At 51.1% G+C, this 22,850-nt stretch overlaps 1 protein-coding gene across 1 annotated transcript in view; it reads right to left on the reverse strand.

The window, feature by feature from the left end:
* Nucleotides 1–22,567, reverse strand: part of ITGA9 (integrin subunit alpha 9) — a 336,018-nt gene extending 313,451 nt beyond the window's left edge. Inside the window, exons 1-3 of the mRNA XM_044252696.1 lie at nucleotides 22,383–22,567; nucleotides 5,883–6,010; nucleotides 4,283–4,389 (exon numbers count right to left, since the gene is read on the reverse strand). Of these exons, the coding sequence (XP_044108631.1) occupies nucleotides 4,283–4,389; nucleotides 5,883–6,010; nucleotides 22,383–22,567 (420 nt within the window). The remainder of the gene's footprint in view (nucleotides 1–4,282; nucleotides 4,390–5,882; nucleotides 6,011–22,382) is intronic.
* Between the last annotated feature and the right edge of the window lie 283 nt (nucleotides 22,568–22,850).

Genomic DNA, 22,850 nt, shown 5'->3' on the forward strand with positions numbered 1-22,850 from the left:
ACCTTACTTTCACCTGTCACCTCTAGAGCCATGTTAGAGCATTTTACCTCATGGCTCTAGCCAAACTCAGACAGCAACCAAGATGGGATGGCAACTGATTTGCTTTCTAATTGCTTTAACAGGGACACTCAGCCCTCATCTTACTCAAGCACACTTTTAGACACCCCTCCTTAGAGAGATTGTCTCCAAGTACTGACAGTAAAAAGGGTAAAAGATGCAGCCTCTCCCTCAAGCAACTTCCATAAAAAAGGAGACATACACACAGGTTAAGTTATACATTCAAAGGTAACTACATGATGTTCGGTTCTTAATGACTCAAAAGATGCTAAGCTCATTCCAGAAAGCACGGTCACCAAAGGACCAGCTTCAAGGAGGAAGCGGACTCTAAACCAGGGAGGAGAGAGGGGGCTGGGAACAGAGAGGACCTAGGGCAGGCCTTTTCTAGAAAGATGGCATATGTGCAAAAAACCCATAGGGACTAACTCAACCACAGCAAAACAATCCAATTTAAAAATGTGCAAAGGAGTAAAACAGACATTTCTCCAAAGAAGATACACAAATGGCCATCAAGCCCGTGTAAAGATGCTCAATATCACTAATCATTAGGGAAATTTGAAATACCATGTTGCGCCCACTAGGGTGGCCACTAGTAAAGGAATGGAAATGTGTGGGCAGTGATGTGGAGAAATTGGGACCCTTCTCTGGTGCACTGTTGGTGGGAACGTAAAATGGTGTAGCCATGGTGAGAAAATAGTGTGACAGCTCCTCCAAAAATTAAAAAATACAATTACCATAGAGTTTAGCAATCCTACTTCTGGATATATATACAAAATAATTGAACACAGAATCTTGAAGAGCTATGTGCACACCTATGTTCATAGCAGCATTATTCGCGATACCCAAGAGGTAGAAGCAACCCAAATATCCATCAATGGGTAAACAAAATATGGTACATATATACAGAAGAATAGTATTCAGCCCTAAAAAAGAAAGAAATGGGGTGCCCAGGTGGCTCAGTCAGTTGAGTGCATCTGACTGTTGACTCTGGCGCAGGTCATGATCTCTCAGGGTCATGGGATCAAACTCCACATCAGGCCCCACGCTGGGCATGAAGCCTGATTAGGATTCCCCCCCACTCCCCACTTCTCTCTCTCTCTCTCCCACTCTCTCTCTGCTCCTCTCCCCTTGCATGTGTTCAGGCTCTAAAAAAATTAAAATTTAAATTAAAAAAAAAAAGAAGGAAGTACTGTGATACGCTACAACGTGGACGAACCTTGAGGACATAATGCCAAGTGAAATAAGCCAGTCACAAGACAAATACTGCATGATTCCACTTACGTGAGTTATCGAATAGAGTCAAACTCTTAGAGGAATGGTGCTTGTCAGAGGCTAGGGCCAGCAGGAAGGGCGCAAGTGTTCAATGGGTGCAGAGCTTGTTTTACAAGATGAAAAATCTCAGAGTCCTGCCGCCCAACAAGAGGCACACAGGTAATGTCACTGTACTGCACATTTAAAAATGGTTAAGACAGGGCATCTCAGCAGCTCAGTCAGTTAAGCATCCGCCTTCGACTCAGGTCACGATCCCAGGCTCCTGGGATCCCACATCGGGCTCCCTGCTCAGCAGAGAGCCTGCTTCTCCCCTTCCCCCTGCCTGCCGCTCATCCTGCTTGTGCTGTCAGATAAACAAAATCTTTTAAAAAAAAATGGTTAAAATGATAAATATTACATTGTGTCTTTGACTACAGTAAAAAAAAAAAAAAAAGTCATGAGGAAAATGGATGCAGTCACAAGCCCTTCCTTCTCCAGCACTCCCAGGGGTGCCCACTGAGTGGATGAAGCAGTAACTGTGCAAAATAAAAGAACGACAGCCCTGCGTGGGGTGCATCAGGGCAGGGCTATCATGCCTAAGCACCATCTCCACGAAGCCCCAGCACTGCCTTCCCTGGCTTCCTTTGCTAACTGGTCCCCGTGGTCCTCACTGCCGTTCACGTCCCGGGAAACAGCTCTCTCCTCTGACGGATTTACGGATTTACGGTGACACAGGACCCTCTGGGAGCAAGTTCCTGGCCACACAGAGGTTCTCCTTCTGTGGGCGGAGGAAACATTTCCACAGGACAACCTCTGGATCTAGGCTCCACATGCTCGTGGGCCTCTTGGGCCGGGCGTCCCCCAGACCACCAACTCCGCCGCTCTGAACTTCAAGCTCAGGCTGCCCCGATTTGCAGATGGAGCGGCGCCTTCCCTCCTTTCCAGAGGACGGCAGACAAGCCTTTCAGGCCTCCTGGGGCCGCGTGGTCCGGTCAGGGTTGGGCCACTACATCTGGAGGAATGCCGAGGCTTGGAGAAGTTCCAGAAAGCCCGCAACAGTGATTAAAGTGCTGGACAAACAGCAGGGGCTGGGGGCCCTCAGTGGATCCCCAGTGATTCCAGTCCGGAGGCTTCTCCACACTGGTGATGGCATCCAGCTGCTTCCTCCCTCCCCCAGGGGCCCAGCAAGGGGCAGACACTATGCTCTGGTGAGAAGGCAGGCTGCATTCACAAGAGGAGAATCTGCTGTGGAGAAGTTTAACACAAAAGTAGGCTCCTCTAAGAGGAGGAGACGTTTTGCCTAGATGCATTCAGAATCCTATATCCCCCTGGGGATAAAATATAAATATGTGAAACCCTCAACTTGACAGCATTTGGCCCAAAGGAAGCCTTCAATGAATGGCAGCTGGTAATGTTTTCCCTCCTTGATCTTATGCTTTTAGAAGAAAAATCTTCATAGAGCTTCCAAGATAAAGCCAATGAAAAGAAAAGGGGTATGAAGTCAAAATACTGGTTATCTCAGTGGAGAGGGCCATGAGGGAACATTATGGGATTAGCAACAGGCATGCATGCATGTGGATATGAAAACCCCACCAAGCTGATCACATCAGGCTGGGTAAGTACTTTAGTGTTCTACTATAACAGGAAAGAGTAAAAGCAAAGGAAAAAAGGAGTCAAAACTTCTGAGGCAGTTACCAATTTCTTTTTTGTGGAGTCCAATAAAACCTTCTGGAGTGATGGAAGTGTTTTCTCTGTGTGCTGTCCAGCACAGTAGCCAGGAGCCATGGGCTGCTACTGCTCACTTGAAATGGGGATAGTGGGACTGAAAAACTGAATTTTTAATTTAGATAAATTTAAAGTGTATGGACTCCATGCGGTGGGCACCTACTTCACCAGAGGGCATAGCCTTAGGGTATCACAAGTGTCAAGGGTATAAAGACTATTCTTTGCACCTCCTCAAGGCACCTAAGGAGGCTGAGTACCTCGTATGCACTTTGGAAGCCAAATAGAGTTGACTCTCAAACAATGTGGTGGTTAGTGGCACTGACCTCTCATGCACTTGGAAATCTGCATATAACTTTTGACTCCTCCCAACTTAATAGTCTGTTGACCTGAAGCCTTATCAAGAACGTACTTTGTATGTACTTTGCATGTTATATGTACTAGACCTGATATTCCTACAATAAAGTCAGCCAGAGGAAAGAAAATCCTATGGAAGAGAAAATACATTTACAGAAAATCCACCTATAAGTTACAGAAAATCCACCTATAAGTGGACTCATGCAGTTCCAACCTGTGTTGTTCAACAGTCAACTGTAAAGCATGAAAAATAACCTGGATTCCCTACTATATAATCCTATGTAGAAATAAACTACTGACACAACATGGGTTAATCTCAAAAGTATTGAGTGAAAGAAGCCTTGCACAAAAGAGCACACATGGTAGGTTTCTATTTATATGAAGTTCTAGAAGTATAAAAAGTAATCCTCAGTAGTACGAATCATAACAGTGGTTGCCTTGGGTGAGAGGAATGGACTAGAAAGGAACAGAAGAGAACTTTTTGGGGACGGGAGAAATACTCTCTAACTGGAAGGGGGCAGGGGGATTACACAGGAGTGTGCCATGGTCAAAAGCCCAACTGTAATCTTAATTCTGTGCATTCTATGCACCATATACTTCAAAAAAACACACACTCACAAAAGTGCATATGTAATGAACAAGATTTCCAAAGCACAGTTCACACATATTTTGTCTTATTAAAACAACCATATCTCTACACCCTGGAACAGACATTAAACATCCGACAGATAACGAAAATAAAAAGATCCATCACTGGTCCAAGCAGTAGTCCAGAGCCAGTAAACCCCAAGGCCATGCCCTTGTCACAATGCCATCCAGCCTACCTAGGGGATCACAGAGCCATTGGTCCTCAGAGTGTCACCCCCTCCCCCACAGCACCCCCAGGAGGCCTTACCAGCACGAGGCCATCCGCCTTGGGCTGCCGGGCCAGGCTCACCCCCATCCACTCATCATCCCGGTCTTCCCGGCAGGTCTTTCCACACGGCATGCCCCGATTCTTCCCTGGATGAGAAAGAGGAAAGCCAGACATGCTTTGAGAAACGATGTCCTGTGGACTGCTTTTCAAAGGGTTTTCTACATACAGTCCAAATGCTGGTCACCTGCCAGTGAGAAAATAAGGAACTTGGAGCAAAGTGTAAATCAACTCCATCACGGTGTCCTGCTGGCTGTTTATTTGAGCCAATTATTTTTCTCATGCAGGACCTGCTTTATGAAGGAAGTGCTGCGGAGCTTTACGACCTGAAGCTAGCTCCGTGATCTGTTACGTACCTACCAGGAATAAGTGGTTCACAAACCCATCATTTTGAGTAGTGCTAAAGAACACTGTGGATATCTCTCCCTTTCAGCTGAAGATCAGAACAATTCTTCGTTCAAAAAAAATACAACCAGGGACGCCTGGGTGGCTCAGTTGGTTAAGCAGCTGCCTTCGGCTCAGGTCATGATCCCAGTGTCCTGGGATCGAGTCCCACATTGGGCTCCTTGCTCGGCAGGGAGCCTGCTTCTCCCTCTGCCTCTGCCTGCCTCTCTGTCTGCCTGTGCTCGCACGCTCTCTCTCCCTCTATATCTGACAAAAAAATAAATAAAATCTTAAAAAAAAATTTTTTTTTAATTAAAAAAAAAGAAAAACAACAACCAGAAGCTCTTGCTGGGGAAGAACTTTGGAGAAAGTGAGGCCCTAAAGAGATTATAATAAAACAGCTCCCTTTATGTGCCAAGCACAGATCTATGTATCACCTCTCTTCTTAACCTTCTGAAGGTATCTTAGTCCTGACTTTACAGGCAAGGCAACTGAGGCCAAGAAGGCTATGGGCTTTGCCAGTAAGTCCCAACTAGTAACAGGCAGAGCCAGACTCTGAACCCGGGCAGAATCCCCCGACTCCAAACATGATGCGTCATGTATTTTCCACTGGACTGAAGTGAGTTTTTTAAGACCTCCTTCCTTCATATGTTTCCCAACTTAAAATATAAAGCCAAAGATTGATTTTAATGGCTTCCTCCTTGGTGCAAAGCATAAAATCTTCACACCTTACCCCAGCCTGCTAGGGCCCATGTGAGGCAGCCCCAGCCTACCCTGTCAACCCCTTTGCTTCCGCTCTCCCGCTCAGCACTCCGGCTACACCGTCCTCACTCAGTAAGTGAGGACGTGCTTTCCTCAGCTTGGAAGTTCTGCCTCCCGTAGCTGCCCAGTTAGCCAGTGTGAATCTTTTCATGCGTAGATCAACTACCCACCTCCCCTCTGGTCTTCTTGCTCTCAACTATTCATCTTCATGCCTCTCAGTCCAGTAACTTATAAGGCGCAGGAGGGCAAGCTCTTGGCTTTGTTCACCAGTAGATCTCTGTGCAGTAATAGGTACTTGACACATAACTGATGGGTAGACGGGTGGATGGATGGGAGGGAGGGAGAGAGGGAGGAAGAGGGGCTAAACCACCAGGCCACTGTGAGAAGACAAAGAGGACGTGTGAGGGTGTGGAACCCATCAGTGACATCCACCTACCTCGAGCCATGTCCAGTTCGGTGCATCTCCGGTCAGGGTTGGTATGGACACGACACTTAAACACAGCCCCAGGGGACCTCACTGAAGCGCTGTACTTGGACTCTGCCTTTGGTGCACCCACAAGAACCCTGCACATCCAAAAGAAAGAACATTCTGTCACAAGCCATTACCAGGAAAGAGGAGGCTGGTGATTAACCCTCACCCAGCCGGGGGGGGGCAGGGTGCTGCCTGAGCGCTCCCTGACAAGACACACCCCAGCATTATCCTGGGGTTTGGGGCCCGGGGGCCACAGCCTCCTGCAGTGAACCTGTCGGATGTTCTCCAGGCACGTTTAAAGCTCAAGACTGTCTGGGAACACATACAACCAAAGGGTTCCTATCTAGAACCTATAGCAGTCCTATAGATGTGTAGGAAAATACAGAGAGCCAACAGAATAGTGGGCCAGATATTTGATGAAAGAAGATAACCAAACGGCCAATAAACATATGACAGGATGCTTAAGGACATTAGTTATCAGAGAAATCCAAGTGAGATACCACTTCACGCCTATTAGATGACATCAAAAAGACCTCAAACACCAGGTGCTGGCAAGGATATGGAGAAACAGGAACCCTCATCCACTGCTGGGGACCACTTAGAGAATCTGCCTAAGTGCCTTAGAAAGTGGACCATGGGCCTTACCCGAGGACCCGGAGATCCCATTTTGGGAACATACCCCACAGAAATGCTTACGTGGGTCTACCAGGAGACGTGGTCAAAAATGTTCCCAGCTAAAAACATTGTGGCCGAACACTAGAGGAAAGTCAGAGGGTCTCCCTGTGCCAGAGTGCACAGGCAGGTGGCGGCACAGAAACACAACAGCATTCTGCACAGTGATGAAAATCAATGAGCGTGCAACGGTGGCCACTCGAGGAAGCTCCGGAACACAGCACTGAGCAACAGACGTCAGGCCCAGCGGGCTCTCCCTGTCCGATCCCACTCATCTCAAGTCCGAAGCGGCTGGAATTTAGCTGGCGCTAGAGGTCGCTCTATGGGTTACCTCTGGGGAGAAGTGGGGGTGGGGGGGGAGGCTGCAGCTAGGGAGAGGGGACTTCCAGGGGTGCTTATGATGCTCTGCTGGCAACCTGAATAGTATCTGCACAAAGGTGATGATTCCCTGAATTGTGTACATGACATGGGCACTTGCCTGGATGTGTGTGATACTTCAGTCAAAAAAAAAAAAAAAAGAATTAAAAATTTAAAAAAGTGGGAAATTTGGAGATGTCATTTCTCTTCTGTGTCCCCCTCTTCCCCTTGCCCCCCCACTATACACAAAGCATGTATATTTAGGGAGATATAGGAAAGAAGTATCAGGAGGGTAGAATTACAAACCACTTTCTCTACCCCAACGCCGGCCAGAGGTAGAAGCATTCCCATACAAACAGGGACAAGAATGAAGCCCTTCGTCTTGACCGGGAGGCTGCTGTGGGGATGGGCTCTCCCTCACAGGGCCCCTCCCCACCGGAGGACAGGAGTAAGAATGCTAAGACAACAGAAGAGATGCATTCGGGGCTGTGTGGACACAGAACATGGCAGGAAGTGGCCACAGGCTCCCCCGCCGATGTTACAGAAACACTTGTGCCCTACATGTTCATGTATCATTCCCAGAGAGCAGTCAAGCGCAGAGCTAAAGTGGAGAACACTAACCGGTAGAGTCACGCACAGTGTGTGCTGAGCCACAGCCATGTGGAAAAGGGCTTGGAAGGTGAGACTCTGAACAAGATCTACACCTGTGTCCACAGAGTAGGAAATTCCAAGCCACTGCTCCTTCCGACTGGCAGCCTGGAAAGGGGAAGCAATTCTCCTGAAAAGGTACTAGGCACATTGTGCAATAAACTAGCCCCTACTGGCCCTAGCATAGAATGCATTATCCACTATGTGTCTGTGGGAAAGCAATCTAGCAGAAGCTAGAATGACCCCGGACAGCCTCCCCAGAGACATGGGAAGCTGGCTCCGGTTCCCTGCACTCTGTCCTGAAAGCTATCTTCACCTTGGGATCATGACCTTCACCCCCAACCTAGCTGCAGCATGACATGCTCCCTCCCCAGCTCCCTGGCTGAAAGGAGTGGAGATCTAGCTGTCAGACAATGGAAGTCTGGCACCATGACCTTCACCCCCAACCTAGCTGCAGCGTGACACTTCTCCCTCCCCAGCACCCTGGCTGAAACGAGTGAAAATCTAGCCCTCAGACAACAGAAGTCTGGCACCTTCAGATGGACCCGCCGCAAAGACTGAACAGCCACACTAATCGGACTCAGAGACATGGTATGATGTTCATGAAAAGACACGTGGGTCCCATCTTAACTCCTGCTGCCTCCAAGCCCAGTTCCTCAATGCCCAGAACACAAAGGATCACTGAGGACACATGGGGCCAGGGAAACCAACCCTTAGTGGCATGTTTCTTTCCAGATCAGTCTGGTCTTCAGAGTCTGTACTTGATTCTGTGCAGGGTCTGAAGGGCACAGGCCCCTCGGTCACACGTCAGCTCCCGCTCCTGCGGCCTCGCACAGTGGGCCCCAGCTGCAGAACCCCCAGGCAGCGGGGCTGGAACCCACAGCCTTCGGGAATCCCAGCAGGCACTTTCCCACACGGACCACACCAGAGCAGCTCAGCGGGCTCTTGGCTGCTCTAACTCAAATGCACCATGACACGCAAAACGAAACTCCAGTGAGAAGAAAGCCACATTAAGGGATCAATTTCCCCCCTGGCTTCTGGGGCTGAGCTTCAGAACCACCAGGGCAAGCCAAGGGTTGCCCTCGATAATGCCAGTTATGTTTTCACAGGTGAGAAGAATTAGCAGTCTGACAGGTCTAAACACCCAAAACATCCACGGCCTTTCCACATGTCAGATTGTAGGAGCCGAGGAACATAAAATGCATTCTGCACTAGAAAAACCCCAGCGGGACAGGCTGGGTCCAAAAGTTCCCACAAACGCCTAATTTACATTAGCACAGCGAATAAATGCCACTTGCAATTCATTTTGTAAATATCACAAAAATTAGACAAAGGGGGAGAACTATTCACATAGCAAGGGAGAGAAATGGCTGCAAGAAACAAGCTAGTTTTTTTATCCCAACCCCGCAAAAGGCACTGGAATCCTGATCCTGACAGACAGCCCACTGCAGTAAATTCACTGACCCAGGCTCACAGGTTATCCAGGGAAGGGACCATGGAGTGCTGAAATACCAGACAGTGCTCTTTCCAGACCAGAGCTGAGACCCACAGGGGCAAAGTTTACACCAAGACCTAAGGTGGCAAAAGGATCCACAGAATCGCTTTTCCCTTCCAGACCTGAGGTCCTCAGGGGTTCGACCAATGGCTGACTGGGCACGGATCACAGCACTCAGGGTCCGACTCTTCATCAGCGGGTCGCATGAGAAGGTTTCTCCCAAATCCTTTGTAGTGGGAAATGAAGCAAGAGATAAGGGGGTGTGTGCATGCACATATGCGCTCCCTGGGGTGGCACGGTGGAACAGAAGCTTGTATCTCTGTGTTCACAGAGGGCTGTGGCTTCCTCCGCAGCCTGGAGCCGTTCTTTACCCAGGCCTCCCTCCAGCAAGAGCGCGGCGGCAGGCCAGCCGATGAGCCCGTCTCCTCTGAAGTGAGTTCAGCTGGCTCTCTGCCAGGCCAATCCCAAGAGATGAGAGCATGCAACCGCCCAGAGTTCAGGACAAACCACCATGAAGATGCCGTCTGCCTTTTCTCTCATCGTTCTGAGTTATAACGAGACAGCCCAGCCACTTCCAAGATCTGCTCCCCCCGCCCCACCCAAATCTTCCCTGGTACCCTTGACAGGACACTGAGATGTTTCCTTCCTTTGTACAGTTAGCATATAAAAGGGCCCGGGTGGCCCACCAACAGGCTCCCATCAATAAATCATCAGGCTGATTCGAACCTTGGCGGGCTACTTCGAGTGTGGTCCTTGGTCCGGCAGCCTGGAGAACACCTGGGAGCCTGAGGGAGATACAGAATCTTGGGTCTCAGCCCACAGAGTCAGAACACACGTCGTACCAGCTCTCGGGACAACGTGCCGCCTGAGAAGTACGATATAACCACCTACGCTGATTACAAATCGCTGTGTTCCCTTTGGGGCCAGTGTGGACAAATGACCCTCCAGAAGTGAGACTCTCCTCCTATCCCAGCCCCAGTTAATGCTGCTCTCACACTGCGAAGACATTTCAGAGTTCTCTCCTTAATTCACAAATCTAGCTTTCCAATTTTAAGAACAGCCAGGGTGTATCAGGCACTTGGAGTGTGCACATGCTGGGTGAGGCTCCTTCAAGGCAGAATTGCATTTAATATTCAGAGAAATCCCATGGAAGGCACTATTATGCCCATTTTACAGATGAAGAAGCAGGTGGCCAAGGGCAGACATGAACAACACCCCCAGGCCCACTAAGCACGGTGAGGTGCCACAAGGCAACACGCACCCCAACAGTCGTGTGCAGTGCCCACGCCCCTATTCTGCCTACCCCACAGCTGCCAGAAAGCAGGAAACAAGAGCGAGCAAGTGTGAAGTGACCAGTCCCTGCTGCCAGCCACCCCATGTGATCTTGCCAGATAAAGCCCTCATGAGGCTCTGCAGGTGGCTCCCAGTTAGAACTCTGATTGGGAATTTCTGTCATGCAAAGGACTGGGATTTAAAATAGAAAGAATCCCTTCGCTCTTCCACATCAGGCTGCATATTGATCAGCTTCTTGCTTTTCTAAAACAGGTATGTTGCTGACACCATGATGCCCAGAGGTTTGCCCCTCTCACACACCTGTCTGGAGATGGGGGCCCATCTGTTCATCAGCCTGCACCAGTTACGCTCACTGGTGGTCCCATTTCTTGCTCAAGGTAACCCTGCTGGACAGCTTCTCGTGCACCTTTTACTAAGAGATCGTGGGTTACACCACTGGTAAGCAGCAGAGCTTGGATTTAAACCCTGGGCATCCACGTCCAAGGGTGTCCTCTTTCCAGTCCTCCAAACTCCCTCCTCTTATGGCAGTTTAAACACCATCTATTTTTCTAACATGGCCACCTCCTCGGTGGGCAAGTGTGTGGGCAGACTGGCTACAGAGACTCCACACCCACCACCCATCTGGTTTGAACCAATTCCTCACATCAGGAGAACAAACAGCAGGTAAATTCCCCAGCTAGCAGGTGACAGAAAAGGACCACGATGCCTCCCCAGGGAAGGCTCCCATCCTACCCACAAATACCACAGCCATGGTTCCTGGGGGTAAAATTACAGTGCGATCGAGGAAAGCAAGTGGGCACTGAAAACCTTAAATGCATTAACTTTACTTCAGTGCATTTGAACCCAAGCCAAAGCTTTACAGACACTCATGTGTCAGTGACGGGAGTGGAATTCAATCACTGTGTGTCCCATCGCACTGCCTGGAAATCCCAGGAATCACTGCACCTCCCTTAGTGGGCAAAAAGCAGCCAAGACTTGAACAGAGAGAGGGCTGGTTGGTGCCAAGAAGTCACGTCTGATCACATGCAACCCTTCACTCCCAGAGAGGAGAGACGCTCCCGGGTCAGTGCTCGCCACCTGGAGCTGGTGAACCTGGAGGGACTCAGAAGCTTCTCTCTTTACAGTTGGGAGAACTGAGACTCTGACTCAAACCACGGGATACTCACTCATTTTAGGGGTTTTAAACTAACAGTTCCATTTGAATTCTAAGCTGTGAGGGCAAGTTACTCAGGGGGGTAAAGTGCAAGAAGCACAGGGCTAACGTGGGGTTCAAGTTCTGCCACAACTACTAAGAAACTTATCTGAGGTCACATAGCTTAACTACTCTGGGCCTCAGGTTTCTTCCTCTGTAAAACAGGAAGAATCAAAATACACCTAGTAAGGGTTCTTGCAAGGTTTGGGTTCTTGCAAGGTTTAATGTTTATAAAGTAGCGAGCACAGTGCTTGATACAACATTGGTGCTTGGTGAAACAGGAGACTGGTAAGATGAGGCCAAACACCTTAGCACCCAACTCGTTCCAGCTCCCCCACTTGGCAAAACTCCCAGGAGCTCCTCAGAACCAGGAATTTCTTCAGACCCTCTGCAGAGCTCATAGGAATCCTGGAATGATTAGGACACTCTTACCACTAGCAGCAGACCACAAAAGTAGCCATGATTCTCCATCCTTCCTGCATCCACGTCCTTCTCAATGGGGCCCTGCAGCTTCTTCCATCAGGATGTTCAGTCTATTTCCATCCTCCAACCCCCTGAATGGGGTTGGGCCCCATAACTTGTATTGGCCAAATGAGTGTGACAGAGGGGGGGCATGGTTTGACTTCTAGCTTTGCTTTCAAGAGACCATGCATCCTTCTGAGTGCTCTCTTGGCACCCTAGCCCAGCCACCACGTGTGCAAGCCCCTGCTGCTGGGGGATAAAAGACACATGGAGAAGAGCCATCCCAACTGAAGTCATCCTAGACCAGCCAGCCAACCAGCCCACCCAGAAGCTGACAGCAGACACATGCATGAGCCCAGCTGAAAGAAGAACCACCCAGCTGAGCCCAGCCTAAACTGCCGACTACAGATTCACAAACTAAGACATGGTGACTGGTTTAGGACACTGAGGCCTCAGGTGCTGTGTCAGAGAAAACAGATATGTCATCACAGTAGGACAGGCCCCTTCTAAAGGGACCTGGGCTGTGGCTCCTCCACTGTCCACCAGCTATACCGGAGTCCAGCCCGCTGACCTAGCTCTGCCCCTGAGAACCACTGCTACTGCTTCTCCAGCTCCCCGGTCTCCTTTCCTTCCCCCAAAGAATCTTACTGCCAACCAGGATGACAAACTTTTACTGAGGGCGCTGATATGGGAAAGGCCAGGTGGGGTGGCAGAAATAGCCATGAAGAGTGTGTCACCTCCTCTGCAGCTCCGTGACCTCGGGCAATTCCCCTGGCCACTCAGGCCCCTCCCCTGCATCCTTACAAGATAATACAAATGCACAGTCCCTTTCCCAAGACAGCAGTGAGGCACAAAAAAGAATGGCAAATGGCAGGGTGTTGGGGGAGGGGTGAACCCAGGATGGCCCAACTTTTGAGAACAGGTAGGGGTTTCTACCTGCCAAGGCCAAGGACAGAAATGCTCCCAGAAAAAGCACGGGGGCACAATTCCTTCTTCCTTAGGAAATGGATACCCTGGACAGGGGCTTGATGGGGGAGGGGGCAGCAGCAAGGCTGACCCTGAGAATAGCCAGACAAGCATTAAGTCCACCTGGGTCCAAATCCCCACTCTGCAATCTACTTGTTGAGTAACCTTGGATTTGGCTTCTGCACCTCATAGTAGCCCCACTGCCTCAGAGTGACCATGAACATGCCTCCTCTGGGATAGAAAGTACTCCCGAGGGCTAGCAATAGTATTTTTATTTGGGGAACTTTAGGTTGGAGTAATGAAAGGGAGGGAGGGGCGCCTGGGTGGCTCAGTAGGTTAAGCCACTGCCTTCAGCTCAGGTCATGATCCCAGTGTTCTGGGATCGAGTCCTGCTTCGGGCTCTCTGCTCAGCAGGGAGCCTGCTTCTCCCTCTCTTTCTCTCTGCCTGCCTCTCTGCCTACTTGGGATGTCTCTCTGTCAAATAAATAAATAAAATCTTTAAAAAAAAAAAGAAAAAAGGAAAGAAAGAAAGAAAGAAAGGGAGGGAGGGAGAAGGGTATAATCCAAGTGCTGAGTCAGAGAATGAAACAGGTAGTTTCCATGCCCAATAGGGAAAGAGCAGCAGCACGGGAAGGATCCCCCTCCTTGGAGAGGCATGAGCCTGCTGGCAGCCCTGTCAGGGACTGAAGTATCCAATATCCTCAGAGCTGCTGCCCTGGCCAGGGCCTCGGGTCTTGGCAAATGCACTGAGAAGCGGCAGCTGGAGAAGGAAGCATCCTGAAAGGGCCAATGTTCTCCTTCCCCACCTGAGAGCATCGAACAATAAAATCCAAGAGAGGCAAGCTACAGACCTCCAGGATATTGGAGTTAAAACCATGGGTGCTTTCTTGTGATAATCTTCTTCTCCAAGAAGAACAGGTCAACACTTTTTACCTTTATCCTTTTGGACTAAAATTCTCACCACCACCCCCGACCTTAGAACTATAGACTTACCTCTCAGATTTACATGGCCGGGGATGAGGACCAGGGCTCCCCACAACAGGGGTGGCCTCCCACCTGCTGAGAGCAGAAAGCAGCATGCAAATCTCTGGGATATAAAATCCCACAGGTCTCCAATTAAAGGAGCCATCTCAGAGCCTTTCTGAAAGCAGGTAGGATGTAAATGCAGATTTATGGAGAGCATGACCAAAATGTCAGAGACCACACAGAACAAGTGCATCTCACAGAGAACTCTCATTCATGCCTGTATTGAGTATGGACATTCCGATTTTGGCAAATGAACAGAGGCATCAACAAATATATTGAAAGCACTCCTGCAGCATCTCAAGTCGGGATGAAGATGACCGTTAGTTCGCAAGGCCAGATCAAAGTACCAAGAAAAAGAACTACTGGTATTTTCAAGGGCTTCCTATGTGCTGGAGGTGGTGTTCCAGGCTTTGCAGACATCCCCTCATTTAAGGCAAGAATGAGATGAGGGAGAAACTATTATTCCTCTCTTCCAGTGAGCCGAACAAGACTCAAACTGCTGAAGGGCCTGGAGGCCCAACAAACGTCCTTGAGGCTGAAACAGCTAAATGGGGGCAGGGCAAGCCTACCTGCAGGGACCACCACGCACTCATGCATCTCGGCAGCCCCCCCTTTAAGACCAAGAAACCACAGGTTTGGCTGTTGCTGGGAAATCAGGGGCCACAATGAAGGCAGAGCCAGGAAGGACCCCACTCCCTGGGTCTGGAACATCCCCCCCAAGGACCCACCGGGGTGGGTAAGAAGTGCAGTCCCACATTTTGGAATATCCTGCACAAGGCCATCTGTGCTATAGGCTTTGCACACATTGCAGCTTCGGAACACCAGGCAGTCCTGACAGCGTAGGAAGGGCCACTGGGCTTCAACACACCAAGAGATGTGTGGACATGGAAACCAACAAAGTTGGTTTTGTGGTTTTTAGGTTCAGGTTTTGGGGGACACAAAGCATCCTCTCTCACACATTGGTGCACAAAGTCTGACTATGTGGGTTTCTTTGACAAAGTTATAAATCCAGGGAAGAGTCCTGAACACTGGCTGCCACAGCTACCTTCCCCATCCCCTCCCTAAATAGAACTTCTTAAATGGGGATGAAGATATGGTAACAAAAGCAGCCCAGAGAGGTTAGGATGGATACATGGAATATTCCAGAATGTGCCATCTTTCCCTAGGACACTCTGTCTTACCCTTACACAGACGTGGTGCAGGCTCTACAAATGTCCCTAGTGGAATCTCTGGGTCCCTGTTTCCTTGGTGATCAAGCATCTCTGGAAAGCAGAGCCCCAGTATCCCCTCACAGGTGGCCAGTGGGTCACACATGAGTACCCCACAGGGAAGCTGCCACTGTAATAAATCTAAATCTTTTCCTACAAAGCCAGGCAGGACAGAACCTCATGAGACAGATGCTTGGATACACTGAAGCCCCAAATTCAGACTCCTGACTCTGTGAGAAGCAAAGACACACCCCAGCTCTGCCACTTTGGCCACGTGACTAGGCAAACAACACGTCCGTGTGTCAATGTTCCCCTTTGTGAATGGGACCAGAATGACAATGAGCTGAGCCTCCGGAACATTAAATGAGCTGATGCATCTAAAGCGTGTAGAACAGTACTCAGCAGGTGCTAAGCACTCAACAGGCCTGGCTGCTGCCACCATGTTGCTTCAGCTGTGAACGGAAACTCACAAGAGAAGATCTTTCTGCTCTCCCACAAAGCAGAAACTGGGGATCCATGGAGCCTGTGGCTTCAAAGACTCTAGATTTTTCCCAATCTTGGATTCACTTTCACTTTCTAAGACTCCCTCTGGCATCATGCATACCACATACATACATAAATAAATGGAAGGTCGTGATAAAATACTTTCTTCTGCTTTGGTTGGTCACTAATCCACCTGGCTTACTGGTCTGTGGTTCACAGGGTACCAGGAATGAGGTCCTGCTCTCATTCTGGTCGGCAGCTCATCAGCTACCTGATGGTTCAAGGTAAGGGGGAGGACTCTCTCCCTCCTCCATCCTTTACCTGTGAAATTCCTGAAATCAGGAAGAGGCACCCTGGGTATCAGCTGGCAGCTAGAATGCTCTGGAGTCTACTTGAGGCCAGAATCCTAATGTTCCAGAATCCATGCTGACCCAGTGTAACAAGCAAAGGCACAGATAATCCCAGCCACGACTGCTGGCCGAGGAGCACATCTCATACCTTCCTAATAGCAACTCACAAATGATGGGCTCCATGTGCCACCTGCCAGTCAGCTGCAAGGGGGCAGTCAGCCGACAGTTCCCAGCCACAGTCCCTTCAGGATGGCCAGAGCAATCAAGCTGAGGCCACACTCCTCCCAGGCAGGCATAGCCAACTGACTGATTATGATTTTGGTGAGGGGAAGTTCCCTGTCTAGTTGATGGACACCCTAATCAGCTCTACAGCACAGTCTGAGGCTCTCCCTAGCCAGTCCTGCTCCCTGCCCCCTAACTTTCATAGCCCCTCCCCCCCACCCCAACACTTCTCTTGTACTCCCATCTCTATCTGAGCATCCCAGAGGACACCCCCGGATACAAGTCCCCAGTCATTGTGCATCGATCACCTAGGCTAGGGCAAGCTGTACACAAGGTAACTCCAAGCTTCAGTTCTCCAACCAGCAAACTGGAAACCACTCACCAGCTTGTCCCAAAGACTCAGCTAAAGACTAGGATGCCTGTGAAAGCCTTGACCTCTTGTAGACAGATGCCCAGCAAATACTATCCCATGGGATTATCAATTTTTTATTTCTTAAAGTTAGAGCCTCCTCCATGGATTTCTGAGAACATGGTGGCTGCTTTTAATACACACGAAAACAACAGTTTCCCTAGACAAAGCACAGTAAGAATTATCAGAAAAAGACCATTTCCGGACCAGCAGCAAGTCAGCGGGGAGTCGGAGCTGGCTGGGACCCAGCTCTTCACACCCTCACACCCAGAGCTGTGAGTGACTGGCTGAGAAGAGTTGTCTTCTTGCCCCAGAAGGGTCTCCCCTGGGCAAGACAGTGGCCTCTGCCCCTGCCAGCTTTCAGCACTAGCTCAGGAAACAGCACCCTTGCCAGCTTCTCCAGATCCTCAGGGAAAAACCCTGGAGACCCCAAGAGACATTCTCTGGGGCCCCTTAGAGCTCAGGTCTCACATACATGCCATGCCTTCCTGACAGCTTGAGAAAGCAGGCTCTGCAGGGCGATGAGAACCAGGAATAAGGTCTGAAAATGCCACTTCCAAAAATCCAGATGGGCAAGTGCAACCACACTTCCACCTGAAGGCCTGGCACAGGCCTGAAGAACTCAGCAAAGACACCCACCGTGCAGGTTAGGAGAGCGCTTGCTGCCATTTCCGGATGTCGCCTCACAAAGACGGGTAGCGGGGGACAGCAGGGCCCATGATCCCAGGGTCCCCCTTCTACAGGTTTTACCTTCACGGGGCGGGGGTCTCCCCCTCTGTCCCTCTGAACTGTGCCTGCCCAAGGACAAGCCTATCCCCCATCGGAGCCGACAGCTTAGTTTTTGCCTGGGACATCAGACTAGGACCCCACAATCCCTTCATGTGTCGGATGTGAATGGCGTCTTCATTCCTGAACCCTCTACCTTAGCAGACAAGGCTCTTCGCTGTCTGACAAGGGAAAAGGCAAAGTTGTCAGCCTCTCTGGCAGTCCACTATTAATCCTAACTAATGGATTAATTAATTGATTAATTCCCTCCCGACCAGAGGGAGCAGCAGGACCTCATTCCTGGTACCTTGTGAACCACAAGCCATTATTAATCCTGAGCTCACTCTAAGCGCCTCCACTTGTTCTGATACACAAATGTGCCAAGGGTTGGCTTTTCCTTTTCCTTCTACCCTCATCAGATCTTGGTGCCTTTAAGCCTTAATTCATTGCTCTAAACCTGCACTGTCCAGAACCCTCTGCAATGAGTGTCCTGCGTGCTGTCCGGTGTGATGGCCACCAGCCACAGGTGGAGACTGAGCGCTTAAAACGTGGCTCGTATGACTGAGAAACTGAATTCTTGATTTTATGTGGTCATAATTAATTTTTATTTAAATAGCAATCCATCTGGCTAATGGCAACGGCACTGGCAGTGCAGAACCGTCTAGTTCATTTTAATTCTCAGCCTTAATGTGAGCTGAGAATGTGATGTTCTCCTGGGCCCTGAATGACCTCCTATCTCTCACCGAATGATGCTCTGACAGCCCTAACAGAGCAGAGAGCCGGCGCGTCTTCCATTTCCGAGCACTTGCTCTGCGCCTGAGCACAGCCGTCTGGATGTGTCCCGGGAGATGGGGCAGGAAGCACGTCGCCAGAGAGGAAGCCAGTGCACCCAACCACCTCGGACTCCAAGGCGTCTGGGGCAGAGAGGAAGGCGGGGGGGAGGGGTGTGAAAGAAACCCACTTTGGGGGCTGGACGCTAGCCGGTCTCATTTATTTATATCACAGGGTGTTACAGTTGTCTGCCCCGCAGCTGAAGAACGGGTACGCGTGTAAGCAAAGGGGACAGACATCGGCTTTGTCCGTGTTCCCTGGCACCTACTGCCGTTGCTCAAAGGGTGCAAGAAGACCCGGGCAGGGGGTGGCGGGGAGAGGTACAGGCGAGGAAGCCAGCTCTGGCAGGCAGACACCCTCTGAGTGTTGTCGGAAAAAGACGAAACCGAGTCACGTGCACGCTTGCATCCAAACAGATACAAATGACATCTGTAACACTGTCCAGGATAGTCCAGTCCACCTGGCCACAGTGACAACTCACACTGCCTAGAGGGCAACAACAGAGGGACCAGGAAGAGGGTCTGAGCACCAAATGCTCAGTATGCAACAGTGCAGGAGCTATGTTCAAGCCCCAGGGTTTGTAAAAGCAAGGTCACCCCCTGCTCTTGCTGAAATCTCGAACTTTCTGACCTCTGACAATTTTGGCTGAAAAAAAAAAGGCACTGACAGGTATGCTTATGGGATTCAAGAAGAAAGGCTGGCTCTCCCGGCAGGGCGCACACACATGCTCTGTGAGGTGTACCTGGATTCCATGTTAATGCCACGGACCACCCCCACCTCCCCCACCTCCACTCTGCAGAGCCCATGCTGACCCTGCTGCCTGGGCTCTGTCCCTGGCCCCGTCAGCACATGCTTCTTGTTCCTTACCCTGCCTACCACAAATCCCTTTACCTGGAAAAAGCAGGAAGCCAACTTATTAAACCACTAATACTGAATTAAGCTAAAGAGTAAAGACACCAGATACAAGGTTTAATTAACATTTTCTTTCTTTTCAAAGTTTCAGTGTGTTACTTTTCCTTTCCATGTCGATCACTTACTTCCATTCTGACTATATTCGTGATCTTTTTAGTTCCCCTTACGTAGACAGCTAAGCTCCTCTCAGGCATTGGATTAGCCCCTTAGCAAATCACTCAAACTTCAGGGCCTGAATTAATGCATTTCTCTAAAGTACACATGTTAACTTCACTGGCACTTAGTAAATGCATACAAAACACCTCAAAACCTCCCCCTCTCTCTGACCCAGCAATTCCAAGCCAGGAATTTATTCGAAGGAAATAATTAAGGATGTCCGCAAGGCTTTAGTTACAAGGATGTTTACCCCTGCTGTTGTTTATAATCATAGATAATTAGAAACAACCTACGTGTCCCTCAAGCAGGGCTCAAAGATGCAGGGCCCTGGGACTGCCTGGTAGGAAGAGACTGACAATCGGTCGCTAAGTCAATCAAACAGTCCTTGAGCTAAAATTAGGGTAGAGACACAGAGGGTAGATCCAGACTCCACTGAGCCTAAGTCTTGTAAATTTAGAGTGACTAGGTTTAAGAAAATACAAAATTAGGACTACAAAATTCAGCACAGGGTCTTGGTAGGGGCCCATGTGAGTAAGAGGCCTTTGGTGGAAGTTTCATTAGCTCTGTGGTAAGTCTAATCTTGAGAAAGAGAAAAGAAAGAGAAAGGAGGTGAGGCTGGACGTCTACTGCTTTAAGAGCTGCACCTTACAAGTCTGGGCAGTGTATCAGCTGAGAATAACATTCAAGGTCTAAGACAAAAAATACTGGGGGCAGGGAGGGAAGAGAAAAGGATAAGGAGGAAAATACTTAGAAAAAGCAGCAAGAGCACAGATAGCAAGGACACAGCAAAAACCATAATGAAAATTAAGACAATGTGGGGCAAAAAAAGAAAAAAAGTTGCTTTAAAAAGATTTCCATCGAGTTTGGTCGGCCCCTGGAAAACTGTCAGGACAAGTCCTCGAATGGGAAGACTAACATGCTCAAATGCTCATATTGGGACTGGAGAGGGTACTTCTGAACCAGCACCCTGGCTGTGATGGGTCCCTTTGGGCCCTGGAGATATCTGCCCCACATCTCCACTGGCACCAAGGCCACACACCAGCATTACCTTCCAGTTGCACACCCCGCCTCCCTGGATACCCCGGGTGCCAAGCTGAAGGCCAGTCGGTCCTTTCCTACAATTGCCGAACCTATTCCAGTCACGCAGCTTTTCCTCATCTTCCTTTTGAAACAAAGCAGATTCTACTTTTTTCCTATGTCAAACTCGCTCTTGCCTCTCCCACCTCCCACCCCCAGTTGTTCCCCACTTAGAACAGCTTTGACGTGTGGCCTGTCCAAATCCAGGTGATCAGGTCGTGGCACTTTTCCCGTGAGCTGAGCCACATCATAGAGCCCAGAGGCGCCCTAGCCGTGCAGCTACAGATCCCACACAGTGCTCCAGCTGCACTGCCTGCCTTTTCCTATAGAGCCCCCCGCCCAGAGAAGCCCTTCTATTCCTGACCCACTCCCCCAACATACTTTGTGCCAAGGTCACAAAGTCCAGGAGCCCGGGGCGGGGTGGGGGTGGGGATGATTCTGGGATGCGTTCTCCAACCATTCCAGCTGCATTGTCTACCAAATCCAAAGCCCACAGTGAACTCTGAGCAGGCTGGACATGGAAAAGGTGTTCAGCCTACTTTGCTTTAAAAAGGGGATTTAGCAAGGCAGAAAAAAGACAGTCTGGCCTTAAACTCGGCAACTGGGAGAAATGGTAGGGAAGGAGATGTAAAACTGGACAGGGGCTACACAGGACTTTACAAACTGGTTCTCTTGGAGGCAGTTCTCCTCAACAAAGGATTGCTAATGGGCTGGCCAGTCACAGAGTGTCCCATACCGCACCCACTTCCAGCAATGCTTCACAACTCAGTTCTACAAACTTACCCTTTCCGTCAGCCTCTGTCCCATTCACAGCAGTGACTGTCTCACCCAGTTGCATGCTGAGGGCACACATTACAGACCTCGCCTTCCTAATGTGCATCCCCTAAGGACACCCACACTGGTGACCACACAACAAAACCGACTCCAGACTAGTTGTCTCCCTGCGCCCACTGGGACATGACCTTGAACAAGGGAACTGTCCACGGCCTAACTCTCTGATGAGGAGGTGACCCTTGTGTGCTGTGGGATTCCCACTTGCCCAGGGAAAGGGTCAAAGAGGGACCAAGCTCATCTCAGAGCTTCTCCTCAGGGGCTGGGGACACAGCCCGTGCCTCTTAGCTGATGGCACTTAATGGGGAGAACTCCCAAACTTCGGGATGCTTGGGGAGCAACTAGATTCCACATCCCTCTGTTAAAACTTCAGGTGCTTGTCTCCAGGTCAGAGGACCCAGGTGAAATGAGGCCCAGGCTGTCCCAGAGGTCACGCACCAGGCTTGTCACTCAGGGTCCTGGACCATCCTCCCTTCCAGCATCCTGGACCCTCTCCCCTCACTTCCTCAGGAAGGTATTGTAAGGAAGGAGGAGGCTTCTGGACCGCTGGGTGCCCCCTCGGGCTGCCTGACACTCACCTCTGGGGAGCCCCACTCCTCCCCTACATACACAGCCTGTCCCCCTCAGGTCCCAGGTCTCCGAGTCACTGCACTTCCTCGGCGCCGCGGAACGGAGGGTGGGGTGTCACTAAGAGCCCCCGGACACTGAGGATTCTGCGTGCCGGGTCTCTTCGGGCCTGGGGCATTCGGCTGAGGCCCCCGGGGGCGGAGGGGCCAAGTTTCTGAGCGAGCGAGAGAGCCAACTCTCCTCCGGCTGGGAGGCCGAGAGGACCGCTCTCGGGGTTCTCCCCGCGCACGCCGGGCTGGGACCGCGGGGAAGCGCCGGCCCCGCCGCCTCCAACCCCAGGCGCCCACCGCGACGTCTGCCGGACGGGAGACCGGCGTCCCGCGCCCTGGCCGCCTGTCGTCAGCGGCCGAGCTGCGCGCCGCGGAGACATCGCAATTTCTCCCTCGGGACGGCGGCTTGGAGGAGACCGGAAAAGGCAGCGGCGGCCGGCGGGGGACCGAGGCGGGGGCGGCGGCCGGGCCGGGGTCGCGGGGGACACTCACCAGCGCGTGTTGTCGTGGAAGTGCTCCAGCACCGCGTAACCGAAGAAGGAACCGGCGGGCCCCTGGAAGCGCACGGGGCGCTGCGGGTCGAGGTTGTAGGCGCCCGCGGGCGTCCCCGCGGCCACCAGCGCCAGGAGCAGCGCGCAGAGCCCCCCGGCGCCCCTCCGCGCCGCCGGGCCGCCCATCCCCAGCCGGCCGCCGCCCTCCGCTGTGCCCCGCGAGCAGGGCGCCGAGCGCGCGGGCGCCGGGGCCGCGGGGTCCGCCGACGGCCGGGAGGCTCCCGGGGGCGGGAGCTCTGCGCTCCGACGCTGGCTGGACGCGGCGCCGGCCCGGGGGCGGTAGGCCGAGCGGGCGCGGAAGGCGAGCGCAGGGGCGGCCCGGGGCGGGCGGCGTCCTCAGTCCGGCCGAGAAGTCTGCGCGCTCGGAGCTAGCGGTCCCGGGCCGGGCTGTGCTGGACTGCAGACAGGC

The sequence above is a fragment of the Neovison vison genome, chromosome 6 (genome assembly GCF_020171115.1).
Source record: "Neovison vison isolate M4711 chromosome 6, ASM_NN_V1, whole genome shotgun sequence".
Taxonomy (NCBI): Eukaryota; Metazoa; Chordata; class Mammalia; order Carnivora; family Mustelidae; genus Neogale; species Neogale vison.